Source organism: Monocercomonoides exilis, assembly GCF_001643675.1.
Source record: "Monocercomonoides exilis strain PA203 chromosome Unknown scaffold8-1962414, whole genome shotgun sequence".
NCBI classification, from domain to species: Eukaryota; Preaxostyla; order Oxymonadida; family Polymastigidae; genus Monocercomonoides; species Monocercomonoides exilis.
Window position 1 is genome coordinate 1,628,618 of NW_027150553.1, and position 13,171 is coordinate 1,641,788.

The 13,171-nt window shown below is 36.9% G+C and overlaps 4 protein-coding genes across 4 annotated transcripts; 1 reads left to right on the plus strand and 3 right to left on the minus strand.

Moving 5' to 3' along the window:
• Positions 1 to 2,083: 2,083 nt before the first annotated feature.
• Positions 2,084 to 4,117, minus strand: MONOS_15875 (uncharacterized protein; the record flags this gene model as incomplete). Its single annotated transcript, XM_067868776.1, has 1 exon — positions 2,084 to 4,117. One exon carries the CDS (start codon positions 4,115 to 4,117, stop codon positions 2,435 to 2,437), a length of 1,683 nt encoding a protein of 560 aa, XP_067733131.1. The 3' UTR covers positions 2,084 to 2,434.
• A 793-nt stretch (positions 4,118 to 4,910) lies between these two features.
• MONOS_15874 (uncharacterized protein) lies at positions 4,911 to 6,365 on the minus strand (the record flags this gene model as incomplete). The annotated part of the gene is made up of 1 exon (XM_067868775.1): positions 4,911 to 6,365. The coding sequence occupies one exon, from the start codon at positions 6,363 to 6,365 to the stop codon at positions 4,911 to 4,913; it is 1,455 nt and encodes a 484-aa protein (XP_067733132.1).
• Positions 6,366 to 8,777: 2,412 nt separating this feature from the next.
• Positions 8,778 to 9,143, minus strand: MONOS_17162 (uncharacterized protein; the record flags this gene model as incomplete). Its single annotated transcript, XM_067870056.1, has 2 exons — positions 8,778 to 8,967; positions 9,079 to 9,143. 2 exons carry the CDS (start codon positions 9,141 to 9,143, stop codon positions 8,778 to 8,780), a joined length of 255 nt encoding a protein of 84 aa, XP_067733133.1.
• Positions 9,144 to 11,635: 2,492 nt separating this feature from the next.
• MONOS_15873 (uncharacterized protein) lies at positions 11,636 to 13,171 on the plus strand (the record flags this gene model as incomplete). Its single annotated transcript, XM_067868774.1, has 1 exon — positions 11,636 to 13,171. The coding sequence occupies one exon, from the start codon at positions 11,636 to 11,638 to the stop codon at positions 13,049 to 13,051; it is 1,416 nt and encodes a 471-aa protein (XP_067733134.1). The 3' UTR covers positions 13,052 to 13,171.

Sequence of the window (13,171 nt, forward strand, 5' to 3'; positions counted from 1 at the left end):
AAAAATATATGATAAGCTTTCTTTAAATTCTTCGTCATGTTTATTTTGTTCCGGATCAATGTTTTCTGCAATGACAGAACTGACAGCAGTTAACTTCATTGATAATTTTTGATCAAAACAATCCAATTATGTCATTACGGTCAATTTCCCATAATCGGTTACAAATCAATATTTTATTTTTAATTTTTATGAAAAAAAGTAATATTTATTATTTTTGATCGTTTCAATTGTTTTTATGGCAAATGGAGAAGATCCTGGTACCACATGATCAACGCCCTTAATTAATTAAATTTTGTTATTTATTCTTATTGTGCTCATAAGGTTTTAGGGTTTTGACGAATTAAACAAGTTCATATTGGATATTGTGATGGTTTATGGTTTTACCGAGCAAAATAAGGGTTAGGGTTAACCCTAGAAGAGATTTTCAAAATGAAAATGATATAAATAGTGGGTAGGATCACCTTGGTACCAGGATCTACTCCACTGGCCGTTTTTATTATTAATAAAATTTATTTATTAATACAGTCTAAATCGGATATAATCACATCGGTTTTTGCACAACTTTTTGTGATTATATCCGATTGTGATAATATGCGATGCTGCTTAACACAGAAAAAAATAAAAATTAATTACAGATATCGCATAAAATACCCGACATCGCACAAAATACCGGACAAGATCGATTTCACAACAACTGCAAGAGGAATAATTCTGACAATTTTCCTCAAAATACATCTCTTCAATACAAACTCAATTGATAAATGTGACTTTCTAAACAGCTTCATTTGTGCTCAGAAAAATTAAATGTCGAAAACTCGGAAAAACTCAAAATCCAATTTCTCCGAGATTTTTTAAATAATTTTCTGTTAGCACAAATGGAGCTATTTTGAAAGTCTCGTTCATCAAATGAGTTTGTATTGATGAGATGTATTTTGAGGAAAATTGTCAGAATTATTCCTCTTGCAGTTGTTGTGAAATCGATCTTGTCCGGTATTTTGTGCGATGTCGGGTATTTTATGCGATATCTGTAATTAATTTTTATTTTTTTCTGTGTTAAGCAGCATCGCATATTATCACAATCGGATATAATCACAAAAAGTTGTGCAAAAACCGATGTGATTATATCCGATTTAGACTGTATTAATAAATAAATTTTATTAATAATAAAAACGGCCAGTGGAGTAGATCCTGGTACCAAGGTGATCCTACCCACTATTTATATCATTTTCATTTTGAAAATCTCTTCTAGGGTTAACCCTAACCCTTATTTTGCTCGGTAAAACCATAAACCATCACAATATCCAATATGAACTTGTTTAATTCGTCAAAACCCTAAAACCTTATGAGCACAATAAGAATAAATAACAAAATTTAATTAATTAAGGGCGTTGATCATGTGGTACCAGGATCTTCTCCATTTGCCATAAAAACAATTGAAACGATCAAAAATAATAAATATTACTTTTTTTCATAAAAATTAAAAATAAAATATTGATTTGTAACCGATTATGGGAAATTGACCGTAATGACATAATTGGATTGTTTTGATCAAAAATTATCAATGAAGTTAACTGCTGTCAGTTCTGTCATTGCAGAAAACATTGATCCGGAACAAAATAAACATGACGAAGAATTTAAAGAAAGCTTATCATATATTTTTATTGTTTGATTTTTCAAAATATTTTTTTTTTCTTTAACGAGAATAATTCAATTTGACGGATGTGGTGAGGGATTTTTACACTTGCAACACAGGCTTAATATTTAATATTTAATTTATAATTATTTTTTTTTAAGATTGAATTTTATTTATAGTATGAACTTAAAGTTAAAATGCTATTGTTTCAGACTTTCGAGCATTTTCCTTTATCTTTTTCAACACATTTGCAAAATCAAAAGGGAGTAAGTTGAAATTAATTTTTTTATCATTAAACTTTCTCTCTTCAGTTCAAACAAATGATGACCTCGAAAAAATTTTTTTGATTTTTTTTTCTAACTGCTTTATTGGCCAAACAGAAATCATAACTCTAAATTCTACGTTCAGAAGCAAACCACTTACGCCATCTTAAAAATATAAAAAAAAATATGGATATCAGGACGTAGCTGTTGAAGAAAACGCGTAATGAAGATGCCTTTCGATATAAATGAATGGATATGTAAATCATAAAAAAATAAAAAAAATCGCTTGTTAATTTTTATTATACTCAAACACATTCAACATTTCCTTTGTAAGCGTGTTATCTTTTTCTTTTTTCTTGATTAAGATTCACTAGCCGAACGTGCTTTGAAGCTATCTTCTCTGAGGGTCATTTTCATTTCATCTTCATCTTTTAATTTTTTAAAGTTGCTCCGTCATCTTCTCAGCCAGAAACATTCCATATTCTTTCCATGTTTGTGAAAGAAAAGATATTCAACAAAAAGGAGCAAGAAACTGACTTTATGTAAGAATTGGAATGATCGCCATTACAATAAAAGCGAATACGCTTTTCATCCACTTATTTTTGGCATCACTAGCCTTAATCGCAATAAGTTTGCTTTGATGATTCCCGTCCATCAGTGTGATTGTCAAACTAATTTGTATCTTACTCATCTCAAACGCTTTCTTCACTGTCAGACAAGGAAATGTTTCATTTGCTCCACACAGCTTATTCAGGTCATTCCCGCTCACTGACACATAAATTGTCTTGTCCTTCAGCCAATCCTTCTTTTCCGTGTGCTGATATGTCCAAGCACTTGCATTTGCATAATTATATCCGTAGCACACTCTCTTGTCATCTGTGTTTGTGGTGTAACATTCATAGAATGGATTATTAGAAGATAAAAAGACACTGTAGTAATCATGATACATTACATCATGGCCGTAAGAGGGGTTGTTAGAACATTTGCACTCGTGGAAAAAAAGGAAATAACAATAGATTCCATCATCAGGTGCTGTTGGTCTGTTTGGGTGCAATCTCAAACCTCCACCATGTGCAGATGCTGAGCACGAAATAAACTGAATGCTCCTCATTTTAAATGGATTAGGAATAGTGACGCAATACATACCTCCACCATAATTGTTTGTGACTGAACATAGAGTGAAAGTACAGTCAAACACACACGCACTCTCCCCTTCCCCTTTTTCTATTGGAATGCATCCTGTTCCTGAAACATTAAAATTATCAAGATAAAGTCCTCCTCCATAATTAACTGTTTTGCAATTCTGAAATTCACATCCGCTGATACGAACACACGACGAAATCGTATAAACAAATACTCCACCACCATAACGATTTTGAGCGTTACAAGAATCAAAGGTGTTGTTCACAATCTCAACTGATGAAATATTGAAGCAATTAATTCCTCCTCCAGCATAATGTGCAATACATCCATTAAACACACAATGAGAAACAGACACAGAGGCAGATGATTGACTGTACATGCAGATGGCTCCTCCACTCGATATTCCATCAGTATACGAGTCACTTTCTCCTGTTGCCCTCGATCCATTCCATTCACACCAAATAAATGAATTTGCTCCATTGAATGTTTCATTTTGTCTTCCTGGAGCCAGCTTATTAGTTTTTGTTCCTTCGCAAACAACATTTCTTGTCCTGCAACACCCAACAAATGAGGTGTTTGAGGCAGTCAGAGAGGCATAGGGGTTGTTGAGGGAAGGAACAATTCCGCCATCATATATGTCGCAAACTGATGAAAAGGAGCAGCTGCTCATAAAACAAGTGGTTTGGGATGAGGAAGTGGTTGAAGGCAAGCATGCCTCATTTGCTGTCGAGATGTTGAAAAATGTCAGGCGAGAGAGGGATACAAGGGGTATTGAAGGGGATGAAAGGAATGGGGCTGATGAGACACAAAAAGAAGAGAAGCGTGATTCACTCACCGAAATACTCCCTTCAATGCCTTCTCCATATCCATCTCCTTCTCTTCCTTTTCCTCTATCTCTTTCTCCTCCTTCTCCTCCTTTTTCTTCACTTCCGCCCTTCTCCCCTCCATATCCCTTCCCTCCAAACAGCCTTCCCGAGTATATCTCACCCCCTCTTCTCCACCCTTTCAATGTGATGTTCCTCAACACTCCAATGCTCCCACTCAGATCAAATGCCCCTCCCTCATTGTCCTTCCCCATCTCCACAACACACCCCCTCACCACAACCACGCTCCCTTTCCTTCCACTCACCCCCAACCACCAGCCCTGCCCTCTTCAACTCAACAGTTGAGTTCCACAACTCTCTCATATAAATATTTCTTCCACTTCTTCTTTCTTTCTATTTTTCTTCAAGCATCCCTCAAAATCATATAATCCATCTTCTCTTTCCCTTCTTTCTTCGCTTTCATCAGATTTTCATAAAACTTTCTCTTTCAATCGAAGTTCCAAAAAAAATATTTCTTCTTCTCAATCTCTCGTCAGACTCCTTCTTCTGTCATTTCATCAGTTTTTTTCTTTTTTTTTCTTTTCTTTTGGCATGACTGCACTATATGCCTCACAAAGCAATAAAAGGACTCCTCTTCTATTCGTTTCCATTGTTGAGCCCGCATTTTCCTTTATCTATACAAAAACCGTTGAACCTTTTGCTGAGCAAAAATGTCAAAACGCCATCTTTCCATATTCCTTGCGAGTGCATTGGCATTGGGAATTTGTGCAAACATTCCAATATCATTAAAAGAAAATATTTGAAAAATTGAAAAAGAAAAATTGAAAAAGAAACATTTTTATTTCATGAGCTTCAAAAATAATCACACTTCATTTACATATTCTTCTTCATCATCATCTTTTGTCTTTCAAAATATTGCTCCTTTCTGCTTGCAAAACCCATCTGCTATGTCTCAGCTGCCAGTATCACAGCCAATAGCATTGCTTCTCTTCTGCTCCAAAAATTGCTGCTTATTTCCAATCTCAGCTTCGCTCGCACTCGAACAATTCATGCAACCAAAATCTTAAAGACTGACGAGTATGACGAAGAAAGCGAAGAAGAGGAAGAGAAAAAAAATAACGATGATGAAAATGCTCCTGTTCCAATCGAACTTTTATCTTTGCCCGTCCCAATGACCGAAATCTTCTTTTCTCCAATCTTAATAGTTGTTGTCTCGCTTGTGTGATTTCCTTCCATCAGCGTGATTGCCAAGCTAATCTGCACCTCACACATCTCAAACGCCTTCTTCACTGTCAGACATGGATTTGATTCATTTGACCCACAAAGTGGAGATGTATCATTTCCATTCGCTGACACATAGATCGTCTTGTCCTTCAGCCATTCCTTCTTTTCTGTGTACTGAAAATACCAGGTGTTTGCATTCGAGTAGTTGTATGCATAACACATTCTCTGTTCATTCGTGTTTGTGGTGTAGCATTCGCAAAATGGATTTCCTGAGTTCAAATAGACATCGTAAGTATCAACATATTCAACATCATGCCCATATGGAGTGGATGTAGTTCTGCACTTGCATTCATGGAAGAACAAAAAATAACAATAGAATGTATTATTTTGATCTGTTTGCTTATTTGGATGAAAATATAATCCTCCTCCATATCCCATTGCTGAACATGAAATAAACTGAATGCTCCTCATTTTGAACTGAGTCGCAGGGATATTTTGACAACACATCCCTCCGCCACTATTTCCAGACAGCGAGCATGAAGTGAAACTGCAGTCAAACACACATGCACCCTCCCCACCTTCATTTTCAGCTCCAATGCATCCTGATCCTGAAACATAAAAATTATCTAAATAAAGTCCTCCTCCAGCGCCATTTGCTTTACAATCCTGGAATTCACATCCGCTGATCCGAACACATGATGAAATTAATACAACATACAATCCCCCTCCAGCATTGTTTTGAGCATTGCAAGCGTTGAATAAATTGTTTGTTATATCAACTGACTTGATTGAACGGCACATGATTCCGCCTCCGCCATAATATGCATAGCAGTCGTTGAATGCACAATGAGAAACTGTTAGTTCTCCTGAATTGAGGTTAAACATTCGAATTGCTCCACCGTTAGAAGCTTCATCTGCGTAATCATCTTTGTTTCCAGTCGTCTTTGATCCATTCCATTCGCACCAAGTGAATGAATTTGCTCCATTGAATGTTGCGTTTTGTCTCCCTGGAGTCAACTTTCTGTCTGATGTTCCTTCGCAAACAACATTTTTTGTTCGACAACACCCAATGAATGATGTGTTCGAAACAGATAAGGAAGCCAAGGGGCTGTTCAGAGAAGGAACAATTCCGCCATCATATGCGTCGCAAACTGATGAGAACGAGCAGCTGCTCATAAAACACGAGGTTTGGGTTGACGTAGTTGTTGAAGGCGAGCATTCCGATGTTGCTGTTGAAATATTGAAAAATGTCAGGTGAGAGAGGGATACAAGGAGCATTGAGGGAGTTGAAAGGAATAGGGCTTGATTCTCTCACTGTAATTCTTCCTTCATATTCACTTATTTGCCATTTTCTGATATTTCCCTCCAATCAGCTTGCCTTGCCTCTGAGCGCAATCTCGAAAAAATATCCCTGTAAGTTTGCTCCAATTTCTTCTTTCTCTTATCCTGCTTTTTAAATGAATCTTATTAAAAAATAGAAAAGCATTTTCCCCCTTCAATATCACCAATCAGAAACAGCATTCCAATGCACTTCGCTATCCGCATTCAACAAAATCTCTCTCTTTTTCGACTGTTTTCTTCTTTTGCCTTCTTTCAAAATTCCATTCGCATCTATTTCCATTGAAATTTCAGCAAATATCTTATCATCTTTTAAAAAAAAATGGGAGAAAAATATGAAAGAAATAAAAAACTGAAGAAATATTAAATTAAATATCAAGAAATACACATAATATATACATATGAAAGAAAATATGAAAATTAATTCGAAATAAAATATTTAAAACTAAATATAAAACATACGGAAAACCAGCACCATTCACTTTTCGCAATCTTCCCCTTCTTCTTCCCCTTCTTCTTCCCCTTCTTCTTCCCCTTCTTCTTCCCCTTCTTCTTCCCCTTCTTCTTCCCCTTCTTCTTCCCCTTCTTCTTCCCCTTCTTCTTCCCCTTCTTCTTCCCCCTCTTCTTCCCCTTCTTCTTCCCCTTCTTCTTCCCCTTCTTCTTCCCCTTCTTCTTCCCCCTCTTCTTCCCCTTCTTCTTCCCCCTCTTCTTCCCCTTCTTCTTCCCCTTCTTCTTCCCCTTCTTCTTCCCCCTCTTCTTCCCCTTCTTCTTCCCCCTCTTCTTCCCCTTCTTCTTCCCCTTCTTTTTCCCCCTCTTCTTCCCCTTCTTCTTCCCCCTCTTCTTCCCCTTCTTCTTCCCCTTCTTCTTCCCCTTCTTCTTCCACTTCTTTTTCCCCTTCTTCTTCCCCCTCTTCTTCCACTTCTTCTTCCCCCTCTTCTTCCCCTTCTTCTTCCCCTTCTTTTCTCATCATCCTCATAAAATTTCTTTTCCTCTTCTCAATCTTGAGCCAAATGTCTCCTTTTATTGCTTCATCGGTTTTCCGATCTTTATTCGATCGCTTCGACTCCTTCTTTTCAAATCGCTGTTCAAATCTTCAAATCCCTCCTCTTTTCTCCCTTTCAATTTTTGCACCTGCTCACTCCTCTATTCACCCCTTTCATTCATTCATCTCAGCCATCATTCCAAAAAATACCCTTCAAATGGCAATCTTTCCATGTTCCATATTCATTCATTCATTCACAGAATATATCCAAGCAAAATTCTTAATTCGATGGAGGTGGAGGTGGAAAAATAACAAATATGATGAAAAAATATGATGAAAAAATATGATGAAAAAATATGATGAAAAAATATGATGAAAAAATATGATGAAAAAATATGATGAAAAAATATGATGAAAAAATATGATGAAAAACAAAATAAACAAATCCACACCTTTAACAATGGTCACACTTCGCTGACTATCCCTTCTTCTTCTTCTTCTTCTTCTTCTTCTTCTTCTTCTTCTTTTTGCTCCTCCCCAATTGTTGTTCCTTTCTGCCTTCACTCCCATCGCATCCATCTCTTCAATGTGTTGTTCCTCAATATCCCTATCCCTCTGCTCTCTTTTCTCTCCCTCTTTTGCCTCCCCCACTCCTTATAAAATGAATCTCCTCCAGACATCCAAATAGAATCTTCAAATACAAATTCCATTTTGCTGAAAATGGCCTTCACCTTTTCTATCAAACACATTCCTCAAAATAATTCCTCATTTACCATCTTCTGCTCTATCTTTATTTTTATTTTTATTTCTCTCTTTCTCTTTCTCTTTCTCTCTCTCTCTCTTTCCTTCTCTCTTTCTCTCTCTGGAATATTTGGAAAAAGCCTCTCTTTCAAAAGGGCAAATCCAAATCCGGCTGTTCATGTTTCCTCAAACCATCCCAATGCCCGATGAACAACAAGAGAATCTTCTGATGATTAAAATGCTCAAATATTAAAAAATATATCAAAATCAATCCGCAGACTCATTGAAGATATAAACATGAATATTAACCTTCTGGCTCGAATTTTCTTTTCTCATCGTATCTTCCTCTTCTTCCTCTTGCACCTTTCAAAATATCGCTTCTTTCACCGAACAAAGCCCATCTGCCCCTTCTTCGCTCCTTTCTACTCCTAAAAATCATTTACTTCCAATCCTTGGTCTTATTTCCACTTGAATAACTTCACAAACTCCGTTCTGTAAAAAACTGGAAAAGAAGATAATTCCATCAGAATAACCCCTTCCCATCCCTTTCCGCTGTATTGCCTTCTTCTTCTCTCCATTTCCTCTAAAATATCAACGCCCCTCCACCAAATATCACAATCCCTGTCTCCTCATCTCCCATGCCCTTCTTCCAACCAATAAAAAACAAATACCTCCATCCTTTTTCTGTCTCTTTCCATTGCAAAACACCCTCTCGTAGTCAGCCCTTCATCTTCCTCTGTCTCCACACCTCCAATGCAAAGTGCCAGCGCTGATGTTCCTTCTTCCTGTCTTTCTCCACCTCCGCCTCCAACACTTGCCCTGCAAATGAGAGGCGCGGCCAAACGGTTCGCAAAATAAATAATATAAAAATTTGAAGAATATTTTTCTTCACTTTTTTTTCTTCAATCCCACTTTTCCTTCTTATCAAACATAAGCCCACAAAATCTCTTCTCTTTGTTCCGCCTCATATGCCTCCCTCCTCTCTCTCCCTGCATTTGAAAAAAAAAAATATCCCTTTTCCATATCTCTCCATCTCTTATCCTCCTCTCCAATAAATATATTCCATTCACTCCACCTTTCTTGTTTTCCCTCTTATCCCACCTCCTCAACAGCAAATTCCTTTTCTCAAATAATAAACGCAACTTCCACACCTTCCAACTCACAAAAATCGAAAAAACTACCCCACAAAAGTCTATCCCTATCCATCTCCCACGTATCCATTTTGTCTCTTAAACCTCCCAAAAACACCTCTTTCTCCCCCCAAAAAAATATCCTTTAATCGTTCCATTCCCTCTCTAAACCCTGCCTCCTCCAAGAACTCAACTCCTTCACCCCACACCATAAATCCATCCTATTGTTATCGCATTGTCTTCATATGCCCATTCAGCCACGGCACATCGAGTAGGACTTTCTTTTCTTTTGTGGCTCTTATTCGTTATGGAACATGATCAAGCAATGTCAAATGCTCAGAAACTGTCAACGGGGTCAGATTCCGAGGTTTAAACAAAGACAGGTTGACCAAGTGAAATATTTCCAGTGAAAATGTGGGGTATTACAAAAGAATGTTTGCTTGATGAAAGATGAAATTGTTCATATTGATTGATGAATGGCTGTGGAGCAACAATATTTTCGATGGAAATGATGAATTTTCAATGTATGTAATTTTTATTGTTCTGTTGATTGTGAAGATGTTATCATCCGTAACCTCTCCAAAGTCGTGATTCAGACAACTTATTTAAAATGAACAATTTATTCCATGCAGAGCAGAACAGCGAGGAAGCGAGACAAATGTTATGTTACAAATATATTAGAGCCAGAATGTATTTTATCATAAATGTTTATGTGACTTGTTATTAACTCAACATGCACAATCGATAGAAATGTGATGAAAAATGAAATTTAATGGAGCAGAAATCAACGGGGTTGGAAGATATCCAAGGCAAAAAGGAAGAATAACCAAATTCAATGAAAAGGGAGCGTTTTTTAAAAAGAGGAAGAAGACATTTTCATTTTTAAGTTTGTTGGAAAGATTGGGGCAAATAACTGAAACAGGAGATTGAAATCAGTTTGGACAGAACAATGCGCCTTTCTTTGGAGAAGAAGGACAAGACATTGATTTTACGGACTGAGGAGAGGGATGGAACTGCTTTTCATTGCTTGGCTTGAGAGGCGAAAAAACGAGAAAAACAGACAGTTTTGCGTAATACGGCAGCTGGAGGCAAATTACAGGCAAAATGGACTTTTATCGTTTGACCTTTGTCTTCAGCCTTCTATCATTGAAACGTTATTCACAAGAGCAGAGAACGAGGTTGCGATGCTGAGAATATCTTCTGACAGAAGATACATAGTATTCAAACTTGAAAATAACATCGCATTCACCATCTTTATCGTCTTTATCTCTGTCATTGCCATCACCGCTGTCATTATCTTCTTCATCTTCATTAAAATTATATTGAAGCATTTTTATTATTTGTGTATTATTCGAGCGGAATCAGTGCTCAGGATTGGAAATAAGCAAGTTGTTGGAAGCAGAACAGAATCACTTTCATTGATGTTGAGATTGGCAGCAGAAGCAAAAAAGGCGAGTTTTGTTGGCAGAAAAGAACAATATTTTGAGAGGCACTCGAAGAAGAAGAAGAAAGTGTGTGAAGATTGGCAATAAATATATTTTTAGAGTTTGCTTTGTATTAATTTTTTTTCTCAAATTTTTCACATATTTATTTTTTTTATTTTTTTGAGGGATTAAGATTTATGGAAGGACATTTTCAGGCAATGAATGAACATGGGGAAAAGAGCACATTTGATGCTTTTGAGAAAGCAGGCAACACAATTTTTTTGAGAATATCGAAGAATGAGCTGGAGGAAATCAATGAAATGAATGGAAGAGGAGGGATTTGAAGATTTATGTTGAATTTTGAAAAAGAAGAAGGGGAAGCGACGGAAAAGAATAATCGGAAAATTGAAGAAATGGCTGAAGAAGAAATGTGACAGGAAGTCAAGAAGGAAATGAAGATGAAGAAAAGGAAGCAGATTGCGAAAGGAAAATGGTACTGGTTTGTGATATTTTGTATTACATTTAAAATATTTTTTTTCTTTTTTTTTTTTATGATGACAGGGAGTTTTGCATGAATATCCAAAAGGGATGAATGCGAATGGAATATGGAAAGAAGGAAGAAAACGGAAACAGAAGGAAAAAAAAAAGATTTAGGCGATAACATTCCTATCAGAAGAGGCGAGCGAAGACAAAAAAAGATACTGAAACTTATTGGGATATTTTGCAAAATTTTTCTGAATGAAGGGGAAGAGAAGGAAACGTTGAAGGAAAGAAATTTCTGTGAGAGAATCTCTTATCCAATCTTCAACCCCATTCCTCTCATCAATCTTCATTACCCTTATATCCCTATCTCACCTGACATTTTTCAATATATCAACAGCAAATGAGGCATGTTCACCTGCAACAACTACGTCAGCCCAAACTACATGTCTGATGAGCAGCTGTTCATTCTCATCAGTTTGCAATGGGTATGATGGAGGGATTGTTCATTCCCTCAACAATCCTTTAGCTTCATTGTCTGCGTCAAACACCTCATTCGTTGGGTGTTGTCGGGCAAGAAATGTTGTATGTGAAGGAACTGCAGACAACAAGCTGACTCCAGGGAGACAGAATGAAACAGAAAATGGAGAAAATTCATTTATTTGGTGCGAGTGGAATGGATCGAGGACAACAGGAGAAAGCGACTCGTATGCTGATGGAATATCGAGCGGAGGGGCCATCTGCATGTACAATCTCAATTTCGGAGAACTATCTGTATCTCATTGCTCATTCAATGATTGTTATGCACATTATTCGGGAGGTGGTATTCATTGCTACAACATCAAATCTGTTGATATTACAAATAACATGTTCAATTCATGCACTGCTCAAACATGGATTGGGGGAGGAATGTGTATTTATGTGATTTCAACATGTGTTCGGATCAGCGGATGTGAATTTCAGGGTTGCAAAGCAAATTATTATGGAGGAGGACTTTTTCTTGAAAATTTTCAGGTATCTGGATCAGGATGCATTGGAAATGAAAATGGTGGAGGGGAGAGTGCATGTGTGTTTGACTGCTGTTTCACTTCATGCTCATTGACAAACAATGGAGGTGGAGGCATGTTTTGTAAAACTGTTCCTGCGACGCAATTCAAAATGAGGAGCATTCAGTTTATTTCATGTTCTGCAATGACAAGGGGAGGAGGACTATATATGGAGCCAAACAAACAAACAGCACAAAATGAAACAATTTATTGCTATTTCCTCTTCTTCCATGAATGCAAATGTTCGGCCAATGTTCCATATGGCCATGACATAATCTATGCAGATTATTATAATGTCTTTTTGAATTCAGGCAATCCGTTCTATGAATGTTATACAACGAACACAGATGAGAAGAGAATGTGCTATGCGTATAATTACTCGAATGCAGGTGCCTGGACATTTGATCAATCAATGAAAAAGGATTGGCTGAAGGACAAGACGATATATGTTTCGGTGAATGGAAATGATAATTTTGAGTTGTGTGGGGCAAATGAAACATTTCCTTGTCTGACAGTGAAGAAGGCATTTGAAATGAGTGAGGTGCAGATAAACTTGGCAATCACGCTGCTGGATGGGAATCACAAAAGCGAGGCAACAACAATTGAGATTGGATCAAAGAAGATTTCAGTCATTGGGAGAGGCAAAGATAAGAGTTCGATTGGAACAGGAGCATTTTCATCAACAAGATCGCTGTTCAGCGTGTCAACAGGTCATCTTAGAATGAGTCATTTGAAAGTCGATTGTAACTCAAATATAAATCCTTCGCCGAATGTGGCTGTGGTGTCTGATGGGAACTATTTATTTTGCTTAGAGGTTGTATAGATGAGCGTTTCTTTTTTCATCAGAGCCGAATCCTTTTTATTTTTTTTAAATTTAATTTGCGATTTTATTTCGATGGGCAGATTTTTGCGCAACTGAACTTTTCCATGTTATACTTCTTTT